At 37.2% G+C, this 25676-nt stretch overlaps 1 protein-coding gene across 5 annotated transcripts in view; it reads left to right on the top strand.

The window, feature by feature from the left end:
• Positions 1-12984: 12984 nt before the first annotated feature.
• Positions 12985-25676, top strand: part of garnl3 (GTPase activating Rap/RanGAP domain like 3) — a 65887-nt gene continuing 53195 nt past the window's right edge. For 2 of the 5 annotated variants that reach the window (XM_051895242.1, XM_051895244.1), the window contains exon 1: positions 12986-13505. In XM_051895242.1, coding sequence (XP_051751202.1) covers positions 13405-13505 — 101 coding nt within the window. In that variant the 5' untranslated portion in view covers positions 12986-13404. Of the gene's footprint in view, positions 13506-23143; positions 23550-25676 lie in introns of those variants that run through there. The other 3 variants (XM_051895247.1, XM_051895241.1, XM_051895245.1) reach the window with 3 other exon arrangements.

The following is a 25676-nucleotide window of genomic DNA, read 5'->3' as shown; positions in this document are numbered from 1 at the left end:
ACTCCCTTGTTCCTCATAAAACAATGGGTTCACTTAATAGCATGTTATTTAGTGCTCTCTCTCTCTCTCTCTCTCTCTCTCTGTGTGTGTGTGTGTGTGTGTGTGTGTGTGTGTGTGTGTGTGTGTGTGTGTGTGTGTGTGTGTGCATGTTTTTGTGACATATCAGGACACAAATTTGTATAATGACATGGGTATGACATAGGTATTACAAGGAGAGAGTGACTTATGAGGACATTACCCCATGTCCCCATTTATCGAAAGGCTTATAAATCATACAGAATTAGTTTTTTTGAGAAAGTAAAAACATGCAGTTTCCTGTGATGGGTAGGTTTAGGGGTAGGGGTAGTACAGTATAAAAACCATTACGCCTATGGAATGTCCCCACAATTCACAAAAACAAACGTGTGTGTGTGTGTGTGTGTGTGTGTGTGTGTGTGTGTGTGTGTGTGTGTGTGTGTGTGTGTGTGTGTGTGTGTGTGTGTTTGCAAATAAATACAGGCCGCTGTGAAATGCAGATGCAGCAGTTCTTAAGGGGATGAGAATGTAATTTCTCACTTTGAGTGTGCTGTGTCAGGGTGTTGGACATGCACACGTACTATAAACAAAGGGCGAGAGGGAGAAAGGCAGACAAAAAGGAGATTCAAACCCCATTGTCTACATTTGAGGATAAGTAATTGATAAAATATTATCCTCAGCATATGACCTTTTGTAAGTTTAGAACATTAGTGCCATTATTGAGAACAATGCAAACAGTTCCTCTTGTTTATGGCAGAGGGGAGGGCAAAGGACAGCATTCTCTCTCGAGTTCACGTGCAGCAAATTTAAGCATCACTAGAGACTACAAAGAAGAAATGCCATTTGTTTACAGTGAACACTATGAATGCTGCACCTTCTGAGCTCGAACAGTTGTTATATAAATTATCACCATCTTTAATGGGGTCGATCAAGTGCACATACTTCTGCCTATCATTTTTGAGGGTCATTTTTGCTTCTACAAATGGTGGTTGATGTTATACTCAGAAAACACTAGCCCCTTTCACAAATACAGTCTTTACTGGTAAATTACCAGTAAGAGATCATGTATGAACAGGACCTTTTCAAAAATACCGGTAAACTGGTTCTGGCAATTTACCAGTAAGGGAAGTTGTAACATTACCAGTAAATTACCGGTAATATGCTCTGTGTAAACGCAGAATGAAGATTACCAGTATGAGCACGTACGAATTCAGAACGCGCTGATGAAAGAAGTCTGCTTTGAGCCAATCATAAAGTTACTATAGAGATGATGTGATTACTCCACGCAATTTAAGCTTTTAAATAGTTTTTTTTTGTAAATATGCGCTAGTTGATCATTTTGACCGTTGCGCCACGCCTCGCAGATTTTCAACGTGTTGCGCTCAAGACGAAGCCTTCTTTTCCATTCATCAGTGTTGCGGCTCTGCAGTTGGATACTATTAGGCCCTATCCCAAATGGCACCCTCGCGGTCTTCCTCTGAGTCCGCACTTTCATTATGCAATGCTGCTTCGACTGCCGAGCAGAAGTCCTCTGCGTAGCTCGCAGACTTGCGGGCTCAGCAGAAGTGCGCATCGAGGTATCGAGGTGTGCATATCGGCCACAAAGGGGGCGCTCGTGAGCACCCTTCTGAAGCCTAAAATGATGAATGGGACACCTTACGCCTACGGTCTCATGGACTTAAAGGGGACCTATTATGCAAAATTCACTTTTGCATGGTGTTTGACTATAAATGTGTGTTGGCAGTGTGTATACACAACCACCCTATAATGATAAAATCCAACCACTCCTTTTTTTTAATCCCCATAAATCATGAGCAGTGTCTCAGAACAAGCCGTTTCCAGATCCCTGGCAGTGTGATGTCACATTAGCCACAGGCCCCGGCCACGAATGTTGACAGACACTGTCATTTTAACATAGAACCGCCCTAAGTGAGTTCACAGCCAGTTGTATTGTCCACCACTGCTGCACTGACGAGTCTCCCAAGCTTTTTAGGTGTTCTGTAGCTGGATGGATTAATCCACATAGCTCTCTCCATTTACTCCCTAAATCTGAGCCGCTGAAGACGAGGTGGATTAATTTTGTTTTCGAAGAAAATGCTCCCTCTACCGAAATTCGTTTATGTCTGTGCGAATCATTTCACACCGGACTGCTTTGTGAACGAATGTCAATACAAAGGGACAATACAAAACAGAGGCTGAGCTAAACATTTGTTACTCAAGGATAGATTAGTACTGTTCGTGATCCAGCTTACAGTCTCCAGAGTGATACTGGATATGGCAGTAATAAAGGTGAGAGCAATTTATTACAGTTCATCAAAGTTGATTTACAGATATAAAGTTTACCAGTTTATTAAGCACCACCCGAAAAGGCATAAGGTCTTTAAATATGTGTTTACTGATAGTTGTAACGAGTGTTTCTGTGTACTTCGCTATGTATGTTGATGATAATGCAAGGGAGAGAAAGAGAGTTTATGGATAATATTTTAATGCACACTTGCTCTGTGTTTTATTAAGCTCTTACAGTGATTTTCTAGAGTGAAAACGGATGCTTCATCTTTTGTGTGAAGTATAATAAACGTTATAAAACTCATCGGTAAAATCGAATAGTACAACAGGCTTGTACTAATATAGTGGATAAAAACAAGAAGACAATATAAGTTATAACCATAACTGAACTAAACTATACCTGTTCTATCTCCACGCAGCATATATTCGCAGTTTCTGTCATAGTGCGTCCTGACTGACTCCTGACACCGGAGAATCAGCTCTTAAAACTCCGCCCTCTTAGGCCGAGCGCAGCAGCTCATTTGCATTTAAAGGGCACACACTGAAACGGCGTGTCTCAACCCCAAAAAGTGGCAATTTTAACATGCTATAAAAAATTATCTGTGTGGTATTTTGAGCTAAAACTTCACATACACACTCTGGGGACATCAGAGACTTATTTTACATCTTTTAAAATGGGGCATAATAGGTCCCCTTTAAAGGACAAGCGCACGCAGCGACCAAGTAAGTCCACAAGACCAAAAGTGCACGTGAAGTGCGCCATTTGGGATGCAGCCTTATGCGCGTCTGGTGTTTTTAAGAGCAAAAACGCGTTCTGTTTAATCATCCGTTATGCCTGCCACTCAGACGTCAAAAAAATGTTGTCAAATTGAACAGATAGTGAAACTAAAGTGCTTTTCCTCATGCAGGCGAATAAAGACAATGGCGCAGCATTTAAAGATCATTTCCGATGACTGACATCACAGAATTTACCGGTATTTTGCTGCTGATGTATGAATGGTCTCTTACCGGTAAAAAGCCAGAACACCGTTGTTTGTGTGAACAGCATATTTGTGTAGGCCTATTTACCGCTAAAGTCATTCTGGTAATTTTACAGTAATTTGCTGTGTGAAAGGGGCTACTGTCTATGGTATGTACAGTCCAGTATATTCATGTTTGTGTCAAAAAGAGAGATTAAGTGTGCCATAGGAGTTATTTCATTATCATTATAGCCTACTTCGGAAACAGACAGCCAATCTCAAGTTCATTTTCTGCCTGTCAAGTTTGAGTTAGCAATTAGAAATACAATTACACATCATTATGCATGATATCATCCATTTCATTCGCCTTCACAACAATCAATTAATTCACATTTACACAATTTAAACAATTCAGAACATAAGACTATACAAAAGACGTCACACACATTTAACATAAAAAGCATTCAGCTGTAGGTCTATATTCTTTCAGGCAATTGCATACTGTGTTAGATTATTATTGTTCAAAAAAGGTTTTTCTATTTTTTGTCCAAATACAAACACTCACCAGGTTCACAAGGACTGTAATATGACAGTCAAATTCATTTGACAGAATTATATATTGAATCTACCTTCTTTCAGCATGAAGGACACTCAACATAAATTGTTCAGTTGTGCATTGTACATTGTTTCTGTTTGATTCCTTTACACCAGTTATGAATCACATTGCCTGGTATTAATGTCACATATATAAGCCCTACATGAAAAGTCAAAATCACACACATACATTGCACTATACAAGTTCATGTTGCTATGGGGATCTTCCCATGGGGAAAATTACAGCCCATTACAAGACTAAAGCATAACGATACACACAGAACAATAGTTCAATCTCCATCACACCGCGCAGAGACATAATGCATAATGTGTGAAGGAACAGTGCATATGAATGAGTGTGTGCATTATATATCAGAGATGGGGAGCCAGACTCTGCTGCGACCTTAGTTTAACCCCATGGCATGGTTGTCTGAATGTAGCAGATGGCACAGAACTGAATGCGTCATGATCTATCATTCATTCTCCCTGCTTGTCTCCTTTATTTCTCTCTCACCCTCCATCTTTTCCTGCTCATTTCTTCTAAATCCTTGGTTAGTTTTTTAAAGAGCCAAAGACACATTTGGATGTGAACAGAATAAAGTCACCTCAGTCTGAGACCAGATATGAAAATACTTCTAACTTAATACATTTCTTTAAATAAACATTATGTTATCCCATAATTACATTAAATAAGAAAACTAACGTGGACTTCAGAATCTCATGATTTGGACTGTAAATCTCAACAATGGTAACACACATAATAATGCTATATTACAGCAAAAAAACTATGAATACCTTCCTAAAACTTCCCACTCATTTTAGTCCTTGCAAGTAATCATCTAAAACTCAATTTGATTTGACCAAAGCTTCAAAGCATGCTGGGTAACTAGCAGTGCCACAATATTATAATTTTAGACATACTCAGTACCCAGTGCTGGGTAGATAACTTACAAGTTGTAGTTGGTTACTGAATCCAAATTGCATAACAAGAATTGTAGTTAGTAATGTAATCTCTGTAATACATTTTTTATTACTTTTAGATTAACTCATTTATCACATTGATTTGAATAGGAAAAGCTTGTTGATATAATAATCATTTAAAATATAGATAAAGAGAGAAAAAAAAAAAAAAAAAAATATATATATATATATATATATATATATTCCATTCTGTGTTATCAACAACATGAAGTGTATTAAATATTACATTACATCAGGGTTTCCCAAAATAAAACCTTTACTAAAAAAGATTTTAAAAATTGTTTAACTGCAAATCCTGTGACCATAAACCATCATCGGAGAACCGTGAACTTATCTTTATTAAATTTTTATTATTTCATTGTTTTGATCTATTTATTATTATTATTATTATTATAAAATGTGGAATACCAGTATTAAAGAATTAGTAAGTATTTCCAAACCTTTGATTGGTACTTTATAAATGGAGAAAAGCAGAATTCACCACTTTATCTCCTCCTTTATTCTCTTCCAATGGGACTTCGTGCTTGAGCCCATCCATTATGGAAAGCAAGGGGTTACATTGCTCAAATCTGTCATAGATGATTTAGTGTGACCTTTGGGATTGGATGACCACACGTGTGATCAGGTCTGGATGATTTTGTGCCTTGCTAGTTTGTGCTCTGCCAACAGATAAGGATCCTGTTATCTGTTATGATCATGGTCCCAAACAGAAACACAGAAATATCTTCTGCATGTCTGTACTAGAGCCAGCTGCCTGCCTTCTAATGTACTGGATGTGTTTTCTTGCATGGTAAATGATGCAAATGAGATTGATTTATCAACAATTTTGGCCAATTGTAGCCAAAAAAATTTGCATTAATCCGAGTTCCCAATTAAGGTGTCAATGTTTGGCTTGGCTCAGTGTGGGTGTATGTGTGTAAGAAAGAGTTTTTATGTGGATGGGTTTTGGAATGAAAAAGAAATGCAACACTGGAATAATATGTGTATGGAAGAAAGTACACATAACATCCCATCTGCTAATTGAGACATTAATAGCAAAACAGAGAGGAGAGCTGACAGGCTGACTTTGTATTGCAAAGGTTTAACATTTACATTTGTAAGACTTGTAACATCCATCCATTTGTCCATCAGGGTTCCCACAGTCATGGAAAGCCTGCAAAGATCAAGGTAGAAGTCATTTATATAGAATGTATATTATATAAATGACTTCTACCTTGATCTATGATAATATATATATATAATTTATATTATTAACTATAGTAAAAGTAACATTTTAGTATATAATATAACATGTAATGACTTCCATAAGCTACAGTAGGCTATAGATACAGTTCTGTCATGACAAGTGTTTAGCATGGAAATGGGCAGAGTTGGGAAAGTTACTTCCATAATGTAATACATTATATATTACTAGTTACTGTCATTTGAAAGTAATTATTTACATTACAATATTACTGTCTCTGAATTGTAATGTGTTACACTACTTTTGCGTTACTTGCCTGCTTTCACCGAAATAACCACAATATGACGCCATAAAATGCTAAAATCTAGGTTATTGCTGCTCATTATATATCCAGTGGAGGGCGATGTGGTAGGCCTAGGCTATAGCATAATGACTGTGTAGGCCAGTGATCCTCCAGGGGGCTTGGATATAACTTAACATTTTTGAGATAATTTAAAATTAATGGAAATATATTAATATAATTATTAATTGTATTATTAATACATTAAATTAAATATTAACATCACCTCTCTGCGTATTCTGCGATTGTTTCGGAGCAGCCCACGCCGTTTCTCATCGTGTTGTGTGAAATACGGACTGAACGGCGGCTCAAACAACCGCATCTGTAACATCGATATGCAAACTAGGCTACATCTCTCAGTTGAATAAAGAAAACCAATGTCGCTAATAAAGTTTTGATGGATGACGATTGTAGTGAAGGTAATGACGATTACAGTGACATACAGGAGTCGTAGGCATGCGCGAGTCCGTTATTATTGATGCGCAAACAAACCGTGTATGCGCGCTCGCGGCTCACTGATATTTCTGCATCTGTTGCTTTGTCTTGCCCGCGCTGACGTCCGGCGCATTCTTTATCTTCTCCGACCCTGAAACTCTCTCGGTTATCTTAGTGTTCGTGTGGCACCGGTCCAGGTGTTTTTTCATGTGCTATTTCTAGAAAGTTCCCTAAGTGCCGCACATAGATTGCATTATTGCACTTGACTATGTTCTTGTCCTTTTCTCTGAAAATAATGGGAGTATAGCTGTTCATAGACATTGAAATAGACATACAATTTTAACAGCAGATTTTTTTTTTTTTTTTTTCTGTGGTGCTGGAATGCCTTGTGCGGTGTTCGTAAAAAATAAAACTAACACCACTTAATTTTGGGTTAAAATGCGTTGTTGTAACGTGCATTACTGAGATTGTAACGGGTATAATATTACCCAAATTGTATTAGTAATGCGTTATGTTACTGTGTTACAGCAAAAAGTAATATATTACTGTAATATAATTACTTTTGTAATGCGTTACTTCCAACACTAGTAATGACAATGTTGTTTGGTCTTGGCGGAACAGATCTGCTAAGCTGCTGCTGCTTGTTTTAGGTTATTGCTGCTGCTGTTGCTGCAGAGCAAGTACAGGGCTTGCTACTGCCAATGCATACACGGCACACTGCTCTGAGCAAGTAAGACATGCTGCTGTAGCAGATCAATACAGGTGGAGCTGGGGAAGGTGGAGGGTTTCTGAAAGCGAAGGCAATGCTACCAGAGTTTTTTGAAGGTTGAGCACGCAATCTCATTTGCTACTGACACAGCAGGAACCAATCAGCTGTGCCCTACAGATAACGACAGATAATGTGATTACGATCAGACTGAGTTAAAGGACCTGTTAGCCTGCGCCATCTAGAGTTTCATGACAGAACTTTGTATTTAGTGTAAAGGTTTATAGCATCAATATTGCTTTGTCATGCACTTTCTCAAACTTATGCTTAATTTTCCAATCAGTATTTAATATTTACTTTATTTACTTCTTTCTAGGTTGATTGTTTTGTACAATGTGATGGGCTATTTGTTTTTTTGTTTTTTTTTTTTTGTTTTTTGAAGATGTAAGACAATATACAGGTAAAATAATGTACAAACTGTACACATCGATCAGTGTTGTGGTCCTGATCAACCTGTTGGAGCTTATTTTATGAGAATGTTCAGCTGACTTGACATTTTCCCTTACAAAATGATTAAATAAATCTTTATCAGTTACCATGATTAACTGGAAAATTCATGGAAATTCATTTTAATCTAATCTATTTGTTGCATTTACTCTCAGATAAATGCACCTCTACTTGTTATCTTATTCCCATGATAATTGACATAAAAGATGACATTAAATGCATAATGTTTTCCCACATTAAATTTGTTATTGTTTGTAGCATGTCAAGGCTCATTGGCCACATTAATTCATGAAAGTGTCTCTATCTCTAATGCATTAATACTTTAGATTTGTCCTTGTTCAATCAAAATGAATGACTGTTTCATTCACATTCATGTATTCTCCTCCAGTAATAATCTCATAATGAAGTACTCAGTAAAACCATCTCTAGTTTAGGGCCTCTGCCAGGCACATAGTGACCAGCTGGAGGGGTCAAGTGCACCAAATGTGCTTACGGTTGCTATGGCAGTGTTCTTAAAGAGGTCACTTTAGAGATAGAAGGAAGGGATGAAGACATGACAAAAAAAGAAAGTTCTGGTAAGATGAAACTCATGCAAATGGTACTGCCAGGAGTGGGTAGGAGGTGAAGAGGAGAGTGGGAGAGAGAAAAAGAGGGAACCAGAGTGTGTGTGCGTGCGAATCTCAATGACTTATTGAAGTGAGTCTAATTAATCTCTTAGTAGCTCTCATCTTTCCTCCAGATGCCCCAGGGACACAATGTACCCTGTGTGTGTGTGTTCATATATATATACAGTATGCGTGTGTGTGTGTGTGTGTGTGTGTGTGTGTGTGTGTGTGTGTGTGTGTGTGTGTGTGCAAATGCATGTTTTTTTTTGGTTCAGGGATTAACCTTAAGACTGTCTGAGCAGAAATGCACCCTGGGTGGAACATCAAAACAAGCACCCCATGTCAGTGGAAAAATTTCATTTTGGAAGGTGTGTGCGTGTGTGCGTGCGCTTGATCTTTGAGAAAATGCATATGTGCCATTGAGTGTTTATGGAAGTGTAGGAGAATTTAGTAGAGAGATTATTTCTTGCATTTCTACTTAAAATGAGCTCAACAATCTAATGTACAATACCACATTCCAGCTGGACCTACATGACTCATTTAACACTGACTCAACAACTACATTTCACAACAACAAAAAAAAAAATTATGGTGTTCATCCAAGGACATCTATAATAGCCCACCTGGAGAAAGATATCTGCTAGCATTCCAATTCATCTCAAAGGGATGAATGTCAAAGGGCCCTGGAAGTATGTGATTTGAAATCTGTCTTTGCTCATGGGACCATAGAACTTGTCAATCAAACTATTGCCTATCTAGTATAGCCTAAAGTCACAGAACAGGGTCACCGAGTGCTGAGGCGCATGGTGCATGGTGCAAGTCGCCAACGCTCTGATGATTCCATAGCTGAAGAGTTCTAAACTTCCACTGGCATTAATATCAGCACAAAAACTGTGCAGCGGGAGCTTCATGGAATGGATTTCCATGGCCGAGCAGCTGCATGCAAGCCTCACATCACTAAGTAGTTGGATGGAGTCGGATGGAGTAGTATAAAGCATGCGGCCACTGGACTCTGGAGCAGTGGAAACTTGTTCTGTGAAGTGACAAATCACGCTTGTCTGTTTGGCAGTCTGATGGGCGAGTCTGGATTTTGTAAACACCAAGAGAACATTACCTGTCTGACTGCATTGAGCCAACTGTAAAGTTTGTTAGAGGAGGGATAACGGTATAGGGCTATTTGGGGGCAGTTGTGGCCTAATGATTAGAGACTTGGACTTGTAACCTCAAGGTCACGGGTTCGAGTCTCAAATTCTGAGCACAAAAGCTCAAGCACAAATTCTGAGTATGGGACACCATACTTGGCTACACGTCACTTCACTTTCAGGGGTTGGGCTAGGCCAGTGAAGGTGAAATCTTAATGGTTTATCATACCAAGATATTTTGGACAATGCTATGCTCCCAGCTTTGTGGGAACAGTTCGGGGAAGGCACTTTTCTCAGGTTGGATGAGTTTGGTGTGGAAAAACTTTACTGGGCAGCAAAGAGCCCTGGCCTTAATCCCATCAAACACCTTTGGGATGAACTCGAACTCAACTGTGAGCCAGGCCTTCTTGTCCAGCATCAGTGCCTGACCTCACAAATGCTCCACTGGATGAATGGGCAAACTGCATTTAAAAGATAGTAGTAGTATGATGACAAAGCAGTCTGCAGTGTTACATGATCCTTCGGAAATTCTTCAGAAATCATTCTAATATGCTGATTGTCACGAATGCTCTCCATCTGGCCAACTTCAACAGTCCAGTCATCTTGTCAGAAACTACATTTCCCAGCATCCCTCCTGTCCCTCACCTGCACTCACTCGGCCATCACCTGCACATGTTCGCCATAACTACCATCACTTTAACTCCAGACAATGAACAAACGAAACAGAGAGCTTAAATACACAGAGGAAGATCATTAATAGAACAGGGAACAGGTGAGATCTAATTAGAAACCATGACAACTTATAATGAACTAGAACTCAGGCAAAAGGTGACGGTGGAAAATGAAAACAAACATGGCAATGAAACTAAACAGACTGTGACAACTGTCACCTTTAATCAAAAACAAATCTATTGAATAGCAGTGTATATACACATAAATGTTGTTCACTTATAAATAATGATAAAGTATTTTTTCACAATACACAGCTAATTTTGCATGGCAATCAATAAACAAAGAAGTTTTTTTAGAAACAGATGGTGAAGTTACAACATCTTATGTAAATTGTTTGTAAAAAACCATGCTTATGTAAACTCTGTCATTCAATTCCATGCAACAGTATATGTAAGAACGGAAATTCGTTCTGCATGTGTTTCCTGAATGAAAACCGTTATTAAATCTCGACTATATGTTCTCTTCCTGTTATCACACTGTTAATGCCCTTGTAAACCTATTACAGCTAATTATGATCTCAAAATATACATCAGTGTGCTCCCATTCATCAGAGTCACACATTATCAGCTGATCAGAGCTTCCCAAAATACCCACTGACGTATCCAGGGTAACCTTCTGCTAAATACATGGAGGATGTTTTTTTTTTTTTCTTTACCAGCATCCCCCATCCCTCTCTGCTATTTTGGCAGGCTTTATAGAAAAAGACCACTGATTGTGGACAGAAGAACAGCATATAAATTTGATCAAGATGCCCTAAATGTCATTGTGATAGCAGAATAAGAAACCTGATGGAATACAAATGATGCAATTGTTTGTGCAATAACGATGAAATTACTTCACAAAAATAAGACAAGTCTGCCTGACAATAACCAAAATCTTATTTTGTTGTTACTGTTTCTCTCTCTTCTTCCCGTCCTGCTGTCTCAGAGAAATTGACATGCTGCTTCCCAGCCAAGTTCTACACACACACACAGACACACACACACAGACACACACACACACACACACACACACAAACACATACCACACGTTTTCCTTCAGTGAGTGAAATGTACACAGTATTACCATCTGGACAACAAAGAATCCTTACAAGGTGAGGCTGGACACCATCTCTCATACCTCCAACATGTTAGTCTCCATACAAAATATACATAGCACAAATAGGCATGTCATAGACTTTTATCAGTTTTTATAGCTACCTTTGTTTGGCTGAGGTGTTGATTCTGTTGTTTAGTAAAAAAAAAAAAAAAAATCTGACTGGTCAAATGTCTTAGCCATTACTCTACTGACTAAGACATCTATGCCAAGTAAATCAAGGGCAGCTGGTTTGTTTAAAAGCTCTCTCTTTCTCTTTCTCTCTCACTCTCTCTCTGTTTCAGTTTATGCGAGTCAAAACCAACAAAGCTTTATTGATGTGACTGTAATCATTACAGTATTGCTAAGGCATTCAAGTACTTAAATAGTACAGGAGTATAAAATAAAATAGGTTAAAGTACATTATAAATTACTGTGCTCATGATGCACATGTTAGGCTATATGTGGTGTCAGGCAGACCAATATGAAACGCACTCAGATGAGGACAAACATATACACCTTCAGAGCAAATGAAATGACCTCAAGCATGATACTTGCTGCCCTGACAAGCATGAGTCATGCTCAGACAGTTCTTCCAGTAACACTTCGAGAATCACTGTACACACAAACACTAGCACACAACTGGCAATGTTAAAATTAAGTTAAACAGTCTTGATCAGTGGTTGAAGTCAACAATAACAAGATACAGGAAGTTTTTGTCTCCCTTTTAAAAGTTTATAAGCTTATTTATTTTGTTGTGTTACTATAACTATGAAAGATTACGTGGTTATTTGCAGTGTATTTGCATTTAGCATTGCTATTTCCCTGCTGTTAATGACCCAATCAAAACAGACCTGCCACCCTTTTTTGGGGTCCTAATCCATTAAGAACATCTGCTCTTTCTGAGTCTTTTGTGAATCTTTCTATTCAAGTTTTAAACTTGTTTATGTGTGTGTTGGATCAATAACCTGTTAACTTGACCTGAGTTTTAGTTTCAATTTATTTGTATATTGCTTTTCACAATATGGTTATTATTAATACTAATAATTTGAAGTAATCTAATATATATATATATATATATATATGTGTGTGTGTGTGTGTGTGTGTGTATGTATATATATGTATGTATTAGTAGTTTTCAGTAGCAATATCAGTAGGTATCAGTAGCTACCTGCTGTTATATTATAAACTTGGCTGTGATGCTTTGAGGTTTGGCTCCCTGAGTGAGTTCTTCAGAATATGTGTAATCTATGACACAGTGGTTATAGATAAAGAAATTAATTAAATAAAGAAAAACTGTGTCTCAGTAATTATAGGCTACTGTTCTCAGCAGAAAAGTAGAAAAAAAGACAGCGCGTATATGTTCGTTTATTTGAGAGTCACCGCCCCACAAAAATTCATGTGTTTTCTTCCATTCTTCTGGGTAGACATTAGGACCGCGCAGACTCTACGGCTGGAGCGGTATATTACTCCAGTATACATGCCCTAAACAACGGGGAACGGGGGATCGACCCGGAGATTATCTAACCTACGACTTTTTGCACTTTTGATCCAAAGGATCCGGTGTGAATGGAGTTTACGAATCCCTTCCTCAACCCAGAGAACGTTTTATCCACTTGAATCATATCTTCTCTGGCCGCAGAAAGTGTGTGGTTCACTTTTTGGTTTTTCCGTGGAGGAGGACCCTCTGTTGATCTTGTATCCCCCTCTCTCTTTGTGCGCCCTCCCGGCTCTCTATTCGCCAGACGCGGAGCAGAGCCGCATCACCATCATCATCAGCGCTCGCGCTGCCTCTGTGTCTCTGCGCGTGCAGTCAGGACCCGTGTGCCCTGCTATCCCACCACCATGAATTCGGATATTAACATGTACTTGGGGCGAGAGAAAACGGGGATCATGCGAAAGAGAGCCCTGCTACTCAGGAAAGGCTGCAGTTTCGAAATAACGAGGTGAGTTGATATATGGGGAAGGGGGTTTTATGTGGGGAGTGGGCATTTTGAGAGCACCGCATCATCCGGTTACCGGATGGTTGGGTTGTAAATTTTCACAGCAGTGTTTAGGGCATCTGAGATAGACATGTTTTACTCAAGTGTGTGGGTTTGGACTAGCTTTCAGGGGGATTTGGCATAGACCAGCAGCATATTAAAAGGGTCTTAAGGCTGTCGCTAGGGATCTCAGAGTCAACAAAGCTTTATTGGCATGATTAACAGCATATATTGCCAAAGCATATGCAGCACTTAAAGTACTGAAATAAACAGAAAAAAAAACAGATAATACAGACAGTAAAGGCACATAAAACCAGAGGGAAAATAAAAAGGGGGGGGGTATAATGGGAATGTACATTATATATATATATATATATATATATATATGCATAATTAATTTCTTGAGAGTTTAGACGCGAGTCATGGTCCATTAAACACTGAGACATCAGCCTCTATTGGCAATAACCCACTTTTTCCATCGGGATTCCCCATGAACAGTCGTGAGGAGATCCGGGTTTTCTGCAAAAAAGCCACCCCCCACCCCCCCAGGCTATAATTGAGAAATATTCCTTCCTATAAATGCACATCTCAAGTACCCAACCCGTTGTTCTTGCATGTGCAAGAGTATTGTGTTTTCAATGTTGTTTTCCATTTCTGTCAGTGAAAGTGACAGGATATAATGATAGCAGTGTTAACGCTCAAGCTCAGTAATGGTTCTGCATCAGTGTCAGACACACCAACACAAGCACTGGTGGTTCAGCACATAAATGTGTCTGTGTTTGTGTCAGAAATGCAGGGATACATAGAAAGAGAATGAGAAAGAGGTTACACCCCATTTTGGACTATCGCCTGTGTTGGGACCATCATGGTGTAGACTGCGGTGTTATGCTGAGACAATACTGTATAGCCTATTTCTACTGAATCTTAGGTCATTTTGAAATGAGAGACCCCGTATTTACAGTAGTCTAATACAAGTTCTGCAACTCTGCATAGGTCTTTCATTAAGTTGCTCTTTGTCAAGTAAAAATTGACTACATTTCTGTGTCCATATTACATGTTATTATAATTGATTAGTAGGCCTATAATATGGCTAACTGTTCTGGTCCTCAAATTTAGCTGGCGGAGCAAGGTTTGTATCACTCCTCTTGTCCGTATGACTGTCAATCTGTTATTTAGTGGTGGAGATTTTTAAGAGACCCTTTCTGCTGGTTAATTACGCAATTATGTGGCAACAAATTACTGTCTTTGTGAGTGAATCGTTGAATCATTCATTCCAGAACAATTCCTTCAAATCACTGATTCATGCAGGAACAAAACAAGTTACTGTCTTTATGAACAAGTTATTGAATCATTTACTTAACCGAGTTCAAAAACACTGAGAATTTTATAAACTAAACAAGTGGATCCGAATATGCATACTTCTTTACTATATAGCAGGCAAAAAAATAGTATGTGAAAAGAGTAGGTGAAAATGTACCCGGATGATCTACTACTTCCAACGACATTCTGAAGTGTACATCCAATGGACACTTTACTATCCGATGAGGCCACAGGAGAGGATTTGTGAATGGCAGTGAATTGAACTGACGCTGGTAGGTTACATGACAATGACAACATGATGAATTTGAACATGACAAATTTTAATGTTCTTATTCAGAAAAGTACCTATTCATAGAGTATGCGACAAAATATAAATAATGTAAATATTAACTTATTGTACACTGAACCATTACTGTATAAAATCAACTGCAGAGAGTGCAGCAAGAATGCTGTTGGTCTGAATAAATCAGCTGTAATACTTCAAGCACTTGCAGGTAATTAGTTACACAAAATCATGAAGTCTGTAAAGTGTGACCAAAAAAAACTGCTTTATATCTTCAATGGGCTACATGGAATGTACCTTATTTCTATAAAAGCTACACAAATCCCTTCCCATATAAACCGCAAATTACATACTCCCCAAACAAGCAACAAATTACTCCTGCGGACAGACTTAATGTGCTCAGACAAGGACATTGATGAGGAGGAGAATGCATCAGCCCCTAACAACGTGTAGGCGAGAGACCCACTGCTTTCATTTTATTTCTCCATAATGTTTTATCACGAAGACAGTTTTTTCTCAAGTGGCAGAGTATAACATGATCATTCAATTGTTTTGAAGGCCACACACAAACACACATGCACAGTACTCTATGTCTGTTACAAAGAAGTCTGGTGAAATGCAGTGAAAAGGCTGTTTAAAAATATTGCTGTTATGGAGTTCTATGGTATGTCTGTAACAGCTTTCTGTTTTGCCTAATTTGCTACCTTTTTTTTCTTTCTGTACTGAACATTGCTTTAATTACAAAGTCCTCCTTTCTCTCTCTCTCTTACTTATTAGGTCCTTTCTATGCTCATTCATGCACCATTTATTTTGCTGTCTTTTATCTACTTTGTTTAGTAGCTTCTCTGTCAGGAATCAGTTGTAAACAACTCTAATGGGATTTTAATTTCCTCAACATTATAAATCATTCAAGACACAAAGATACCTGTTGTCTTTGTCAGTCCTTCAAAATAACTAGTCAAACAAACTAAAATAATAAAAACATTGTGAAATGTAAGAAATTGAAAATCAATGAAAGCATCAATTTCAGACTCCCACTTACTGTTTTTTTAAATAATGAAATATATTTAAAAAAACAAGAGCTATAATACCATTTTTCAAAGCAGACATACTGTAGTACAATAACAGAGCCTCATTGTGATCATAGAAAGTATAGCAAAGCATATAGCCAATTCTTCCTTTTCACTAGAGGAAAGAGAAATAATGTATTCTTGTGGATTTGACAGTTGGTTTTGTGTTACCTACTTCCTTTGTATCGCCGCCATAAAAAAGTAGAAGTAACAGTGGACTGCCCACAATCTCCACAGGAAAATACTAGAAAGGATCACTGTTAATATAATTAAACACAAACCTCCACATGCACAAATACACACTATAACTTTAACAAATAAATAAATAAATCCTGATTTTCAGAAGTTACAAAGAATAATTATGTAATTATTTAAATATTTGGTAACACTTTATTTGACAGTGTTACACATCTTACATGTGCTTACAATAGTAATAACAGTAAATTTTGCATAATTACAAGCACCTAGCCCTAAACCAAATTCTACCTCTAACCCTAATTATATAGCAAGTACATGTTGTTATTTAATATTACTTAGTACTTATTTGTATAATTACACTGTAACAAGCACACCCTAAAATATAGTGTAACCAAATATTCATGCCAAATTTATGCCTTGATATTTTCCTGTCCTTCTGAATTTTAGCACTCATTACTAAGCAATCTAAGCAATAAACTAATTCTGAATCTAAAGTTAATAAGTTATCAAACACAAGCCTGCCACCCCCTGCATTCTGTAGTTATTACTAATAGAGAGAATAGTGAACACAGAAATGAGAGTGAGAAAGTTCACGGCACCATTTAAGCTGTTAGGGTGGAGATGACACTCTATGACTCACACTGAGTTCATTTGTGTTTGAACGTGTGTGAATGTGTGTATGCTGAGCAGCTGCACACAAACTCATCCAGTAACCTGAGCATGAGCCTGTATAGTATCTCATGAATCTAATTTGAATCATTTGGATTGTGCATGCAAAGAGACTAAAGTTCTTGCTATTTTCAGTCATCTCTCGTTCGCTCTCTTTTGCTTCTGAGCAGCCAGCCCTGCAGTTCGTACCAATCTGATAATACTAGCACTACAGCTAACACTAATCACTCTCAGCTGTGCGGTCTGCATGTGCTCGAGCACAACCTCCTCATTTGCAGAGAAAAATAGACGGAAATCAAGCAGCGGAATAAAAGAAAGAGTCCCGCTCTGATTACAGCCCTATGTAAACTTTCATTCCGCGCCCACATATGCTTCCATTTAAGGTTTAAAGACGCATACCTACACATTAGTGTTTTTTGCTCCAGGAAGCCTCACTAGGAAAGACTCTCTTCCCATTATAGCAACCCTGGAACGCACCCAGCGTAGGATGGATGGAGCTTTTTGGAGTTTAGCCTTTGGCGGGACCACTGTTTAAAATACTGTTGGTTAGCTCCCCGCCACAAGGGCATTCACACTGGGTGTGTGTAGCGTAAATTTAGTGGTGTGGCTCTGTGTTAGGATGGCTAGGGATCTTTAAATTGGTTAACGTTAAGTTTTTTTATAAGACACTGACATGGTGTTATATGTAGGTAGGCCTATTTAATTTGACTGAACAGAGAGGTAAAGGAAATATTTTTCACATAGGAAGTGACACTTTTTTTTTATTGTTCATATAATTAAAGTTATGGGGTATATTAAAAATACAGGCAGGTGTGTTGGAGCAGGGCTGGAATGGAACTCCTGGAGCAGGGTTGAGTTCCTATCAGCTAGGGTATATACAGTCAAACCAAAAATTAATCAGACATTTTTGATGTTTTTGATATATTTCTACTAGTTGGGTGCAGGACACTATAGTTCATTTATGTAAGTGAGGATGGCAAAATAAAGTAAACTGTGACATATTATACCTAAAAATTCTTCATACAGTGGACTACCAGTAAAACTGATAAAAATCTGGAACCAAAAATTATTCAGACACTTTGACCTGACCATGTTTTGCTTAAGTGTTATCTGACATAATTAAGATACATTTTTTCTGACACAGTTTAACTCTGAGATCTTGTCATATTTTATTACCATTTTTTAAAACTGTAGTGAATAAACTGTAATAATGAATGAAATGTTCAAGGTGTCTGAATAAATTTTGGTTTGACTGTATGTATATAGTTTGTCCAGTTTGCCCCACCTGGTGGTCAGTGACCGCCACTTCTGACAATAAGATTGTAATTAATATAGCAACGTTTTCATATTATATCCGCAAATAATTAATATAAATATATAGTCACATTATCTTTTTAAAATATTCAGATACATAGTTTTAGAATATACATATTTTATTTATTAGGACATATTTTCCTCTGCTAATGGAAAACATCAGCATTTCAGTATTTACAGTTTTCATATAATTTTGTTTCAAAAACATTTTTGTTGAAAAACTTGATTTATTGTAGCCTACATAATTATCTAACCAGTAAGCAAAAAGTGATTGGAATAATAATAAAAAAATAATAATAAAAACTATGTGTGTACTATCAGTGTAGCTGCTTTAACGGGATAGTTCACCCAAAAATTAAAATTCTCTCATTTAAATATGGGTAGCCAAACACTTAATGGGGCCCCATTTACTTCCATAGTATGGCGGGAAAATGCTATGGAAGTCAATGGGATCCATCAACTGTTTGGTAACCGATATTCTTCAAAATATCTTCTTTTGTGTTCAGCAGAAGAAAGAAATTCATACAGGTTTGGAACAGCTTGAAAGTGAGTAAATGATGACAGAATTTTCATTTTTGGGTGAGCTATCCCTTTAAGAAATTTAGGATATTTTCTGTAATTTTTCCTAGTGTATATAATTATTGGATGTTAACTCACAATAAATCTCAGAGCTTTGCTGCCTTTGGATGAGTTATTTTCTTGACTGTAATGAATTACCTTTAAATCAGAGGGGGAAAGTTGATTTAGATGACTTTTTAATTAATCTAGATCACATTACCAACTGTATCTGGTTCTGACACATAGACACATATAACCACTAGAGGACACTGTGGTCAAATATATGGAACCCATTGGATTTTAAGACGCAAGAACCAGGTATTATAATTTAGCTGTACTTTCCAAGTCAGTTGATATTTTCGGAGAGATTTGTTGTTGACACAAAGCATTTTAACAAAGAAAAGATTTCTTTTAGTTAGCCAAAAAGCCCATATTTTTCACAAAAGAAAGGTAAATGATGTGATGTTTACCTGCCAAGGGTCTTGCAGTACCATATATGATACACGTTGAGGCACAACACAAATGGTGGCTGGAAGTTTTTCTGTTAAGCTGCCAATCGATCCAGCTTATAGTATTCCATAGAGGGCATGGAGCATATGTTTAATATGATTAACAATGCACTCTGTTCATCCAACTGCATAATTATTAGATTTAAAAATAAGAGACTGCGTATTTAAAATAAGAGACTGCGCATTTGTTAATCACACTGATCATGCTCAGAATTTTGTCTAATGCATTTGTAGTATTTTTTTTTAAGAATATTTGCTTTGGTACATTCTTCTTTCCTCAGGGAAAGTTTAACCCTCAGTCTAACATCTGCCCTCAGTCTGATCTGCTCCAAAATGCCAGCAGTTCACAGACTGGGCTCTGAAAATGTCGCCCTGTCAGACACACACCATGAAGAATGACCCCACTCTTTATCATAATCAAAGGACTTAACCTTTGTGCAACAGCTGGCCAGCTGCAGATATGTGCATTTATATGCATGGGCATGTTTGTGTCAGAGTCATGATTTTTTGGATCATCTACATCCTAGTTTAAAAGGGAAAAGGTTGCTGTTCTGTCTGGTCAGAAATGCTCTTTTCTTGTCCTCACGTTCTGTGTTCATATTTCTTGAGTTGTAATGGCTGCCGTTTCTCTCAAACTCTCAAGAGATTGTAACCAAACAAAAGTCACTCTTAATATATAGCTTTAACACATTATTTGATGTTTACAGTGTAGGTTAGCCATCTATGGGACATCATCATTTATAAATGATGCTAAATTGCATTTAAAATACAATAATAATGTTAAAAAAAATAGTAATATCATATGACATCCCCTTCAACCAGTAAAATTAAAATCTATTTGCCTTGTGCTTAACATTTTTGGCAACAAGGAAGTGAAGGAGACATGTTATGCTGTCAAGGCACCATAGTAAGTTCATTTTAGACATGAAAATACATATACATTTCATTTTTAAAACATTTCATTGTACATCCAAATGTGCTTTCTAAAGTTTTTGGTCATTTTTAATGCACATTTTGTAAAAACAGTAACTCAAAGACAAAAAAAAAAAAACAACTGCGTCATGCATAACTTGTAGGGGATACATATTTTCTGCGTAGATGGCACTATTGTTCAGTACTTGCAGGCAGTATAATAGTCTTTTCTCCTGTGTTTTAGGTTGATGTTAGTAAGTTTTATAGAAGAAAGAGAGGAAAAGCTGTACCTTTTCCTAAAAGTATTGATGGTAGTGATGGCAGTGCATCAGAAAACGAGGTCGTAGTAAGAAAGAAATTTGAGGATCAAGAAGGATAGAAGCAGTGAGGGTGAGACCAGAGATGAAGAATATAAATCATAGATTGTTGTGGAAGTCAGGCATTTTGGTACATTACCCTCTGGCGGTTTGGAAGATGTGATCCATAATACAACCAAAGGTCAGATGCTATTGCCTATTGGCCTCACTACACTAACAAGCATGGATGCTCCAAAAATTATGACTAAACAGGTCAAAATCGAGTTGCATGTGGAAAGTGTGAGCTACACTGAAAAAGAAGAGTCTTGTTGATTTTCACTTGTGCTACAATCATTGATTTGAAATTACAAGAAAGAAACAATGTTAAAGATTTTTTTAAGCTTTTTGAAACACTTCCAGGCAGTGAAGTTGCATCTGAATTTGTATCAAGTTTTTGACATTTTTACATGTGAATTCCAAATGAAATTTAGCACAAGATGAAATGGAATGTTAAAGGTGCAATATGTAGAATTTTCTGTCCGCTAGAGGTCGCTAGAGGCCTGTTCAAAACAAAGGCGTAGCTCAATCACGCCAAGTTTGAGCACGGAATCTGGGGATATGTGGTCTTCACCTCACAGCCGGTGGAAAATAATCGGGATAGGACTCGGGAAGAAATCATGTTCTTGGATGCGATTATTAACGTTACTGTAGTATGAAGCAGAGCAGGGGCGAGTGTTGTGGGAGCTGAACAAGGCCGCTGGAGCGATTGTTAACTACAGACGAATGCAACATATGCCGCAAGCAGCGGAACTTTTATTATGCCACAGTCGTCGGCGCTGATTCCGCTTTTCCGGTCATGAGTATGAGGTAACAGTGCTGTTTATCATATTAGATACATGAGTGTGTTGAAAATGATGTTATAACGTTACTCTGCTGTAAGACACTTGTTGCACACTGCAGTAAGCTAGATCGATTTTAGAATATCATAGTAAATGCTGGATGGCTTGTGTTGATAAATGGCATGCGATTAATTTTAAAACGTATTGTATGATGGAGAAAATTCTGTATTACTGTTACTAAAAATAAATCTGCATCTGATTATGCTATGTTAGCTACTTCACAAAATAGTGTTTTTCTCTGAGGCATGGTAAAGCATGGTACTCACAAAAAAATCAAGAAAATTAAATTTAAGCAATAAGACTGAACGTGTTGAGCTTTATAACAATAATTCGTTTTCTGTCTATAAATGTAACCAAACAGTTGTTCCCTTGTCTATTAAAACATGTAAATATTAAAGCGTCTTTGGTGTTTCCATGGTTTCTACAAAATAAAACCGGAAACCGAGGGTAACACGGGTATGACGCAATTGACAGGCGACTCCTCACACGTCCCGGAGCCTTGGTTAAAATAGCAATTTTCTCACGATTTACAAACAGTAGGAAACATTTGGGATATTGTAAGTACTCGAGTGAACAAAATATATAACACTGGCCTAGTGGTTTTTGGCAAAATTCTTACATATTGAACTTTTAATAAAGATTTTAAATGTTTTTTGTTTTGTTTTTTGAAACACTAAGACCTATTTACTACTTTTCAGATGATAGTGAAAATGCATTTGAATGTATGTGAAGTTTCAGACAATTTGCCAAAAATAATTTACCCTAATTGGACAAAGTCACTTATAAGTGACGGCATCCTAAAAAAGGTCAAAGGTCAGATGTAGAAATCTAATTCTGGAAAATGATTTTAGTCTTAAATATATGTAAAATATAAAGTACTTTATTTTTTCTAGCTGTGATTTCACAATTAGTCCCATACAGGGTTAGCATGTGTACACTGTGTTGACATTTCTAAATTTCTTGATAAATGTTGGTACTATGCAACATATCATAACTAACTTAATAAGGAAAAAAGACTCAAATCAATGTGAAAAATTGTATATAATCATGCAGTATTATTAGCATATTATCCTAAGGATGTTTGAATTCTAGCTATACATTTGCATTGTTTTCTTCCACTAAAAGTCAAATGAATTTTGATGCATTAGTAATGTTTTTATTGTGCTTTGTGCAAATAAAATTTAGGTATTATCATAAAATCAATGTATAAGCAAATTTTTTAAGCTCTAAATAGCCAGCATCATTGTTAGCATTTATGCTGTTATTATCTCTGTTTTCACCCAAAAATGAAAATTCTGTCATCATTTAACCAGTTCCTATGAAAGCTGGCATTTGGCAAATTATTAGAATACTCAATATAGAGCAGAGCTAAAGTGTTTTTGTTGATAGTGCAAAATTGCTGATTTTGTGTAGCATGATGTCAGTGAGGGTGCTTTACATCAAGGCTGATCTATGTGGGAAAAGATCGTGCTGTGCTTAAGTCTGTACTTGGCAAGGAAACACACAATATGTTCATGTGATTTTGGGCCCACTCGATCTTTGCTCTCCAAGGTGTGTGTGTGAGAGAGAGAGAAAGCAGAGGATCAGTGGTGTGGTATTACAGGATTTTCTAACACATTTCTATTTCTCAGGTACATAGACAACACCAAATATTCCAACAAATAGCACTGCTCGCATAGCAGAATTCTACCGGACAGTTATTCCTGTGTCGCTCTAACGGCCTACTTTGATTTACAAAAAAAAATCTTCTGATGGTCCACACAACATTCATGATGGGAGCAGTAATAGGGTTTAAGCCGACTTACGAGGATCTTGTTCATGACCAATGAGGATTTTAATAATGTTTTTGCTGTTTTAATGAAGATTGACATCTGTACTTTTGCAAGGATTTCAGCTTTGACATTTTAAGCTTTTTTTCCCTCAACCGTCAAAAGTCAAGGACTCACCCATGATCTGCTTAAAGTATCAGAACACTAATAGGTAAGGTTTTATTGGGAAAAAATGTTTTTCCCAATAAATGTTTTTCTCAATTAACGTTATTCAGATTGCTAACAGCCAAACACACCAAAATATGCATTTAATGTGCTGATTGCATTGATTTTATATTGGACAATCCCATTCAGGGATTTTTGGACATGTTCTTTCATTTTAGCTGAACAGATCTAATGTTTGAATGTTGCTGATGCCAAGCAAGTCCTATATCTGTGCATGAAAATACAAATTCAATTTGCATACAAATAGAAATTATTTATTTTTAAGGCATATACTTGGATCAGCGCTATGTCTGATAGTTACAAAGCAACAAGAATAACCAGGGATAGCTGTACTTTCCCAGTCATTTGATGTTTTTGGAAAGACCTGCTTTGGAAAGAGTACTTGTCTTCTGCAAGTTGTTGCTGCAAAGCATTTGAACTGACGCAAGGTATCTTTTGGTTTATCAAAAGGATCATATTTTACACAAAAGGGAATTGCCAAGGATCTTGCAGTACATATGATATCTGCTGAGGCACAATAGAAATGTTGGCTAGAAGCTTTGCTTTTGAGCTGATATTGCCTCAAGCGGCGAGGGGGAAATTGCTGTCCTGTTGTTGTATGATCACATATGTGCTGATATTCCACTCTCTTGCTTGTGTGATATTGTTTCATTTTATAATATACAGTAACAAAGTCTACTGCTGTTATTTAAGGTCTTCTCATACATTTTTGTGTTAATGTTCCTAAACTGTTTTGCACCAAACACACTTAGAAATTGGTTATTTATGACCAAAATCTCAGCTTTCGGTATAGTTAAATTCAGTTCAGTTCACATTTATTTGTATAGCACTTTTCACAATACATATCATTTCAAAGCAGCTTTACAGAAAGTGCATGCCTACATTACAATTTAGAATGATCTGTTATCAGGGTTGACTGAGTCCAAATTATGTATTTCAGAATTGTACATATAGGAAACATGCAGTTAGCTAACAATGTATTAGTTTAAACAATGTATTTTAAAACAGAAACAATGAGCTCAATGAAGTAAAGAATACATGTTGTTAACAAATGATTAGGAAATACAGAAACATTTAGCATTGGTGCATGTTGATTCAGTTTTGTAGTAATCTCTCATAGCATAGTCATATTTCTAAAAACATTTTAGTATATTAAAACATGAGAAGCTTTTAATACCTTTAGCGAAAAGGTGGATCATATCAATATTGCTTTGTCCTGTTGTGGGAAACTTCTTCAGTATATACATTTGTGCTTCATTTTTTCAAAATTTCTATACATTGAACTGCACCAGAAGTTGCAGTGGCCACTGAGGCTAAATGCAGAAGCTATAGCAGTCGATTCATAGAATTAAATTTCATGTTTCTGTGCCTGTAAGACTTATATAGTACGCTATGTAAATGTCCTCTTTGCATGTGAAATTTTACATGTACTCACAAGCTATACTGTATTTACATTGCTGTGATAACAACAACAGCCTCTTTGCAAAGTCTGAAGCTCTGAGGTTTCTAACATTTCAGTCTTTTGAAAGAAAGTTTCGGGCCAAGTTTCTGAATAGCAAACAGGTAGGCCTATTGTTGTTGTGTAAATGTAGGCGGGCAGGTGTGCGCATCGGGCGCCAGAAAGTTGTGGAGCTGCTGTCAATAAATGAATGTTTTACATGTTTTAGAACATTACAGAAGTGTGGTTATATGTGCCCATTTAATTAAAGTTTCTGTGAAGTATACTAGCTAAACATGTTGTGAAGAGGATAACATGTTTGCATGCTGGTGTTTGTGCATGTGCAAATGATCCGCATATTAGTGAGACGGATTTGTTTTTCACCTTGCTCACAAGATCCCCTCTTCCACATACATTGAAAGTTTGATCTGCTTCAGTATTCAATTGCTTCACTCTTCCTGACAACACATGCAAAGCGTAGCTCTTTAACAAGGACACAACTACACAAACACTGTCCTGTCTTATGTGCTATTCATCTGGAAGAGCCAGTGTGAGATGAATGCTGTTATCAAGTGCTGCATTTTTCAAAGACTAGCTGTTTCTAATGTGACTACCGTGCACCTGTCTGTTGTTTATAGTCATTAGCATCTGGATTTTGCGTGTGCTGCTTTAGTC

This window comes from Ctenopharyngodon idella, chromosome 5 (genome assembly GCF_019924925.1).
Source record: "Ctenopharyngodon idella isolate HZGC_01 chromosome 5, HZGC01, whole genome shotgun sequence".
NCBI lineage: Eukaryota > Metazoa > Chordata > Actinopteri > Cypriniformes > Xenocyprididae > Ctenopharyngodon > Ctenopharyngodon idella.
The sequence above is the reverse complement of the archived record's forward strand: the minus strand, read 5'-3'. Positions and strand labels throughout refer to the sequence as shown.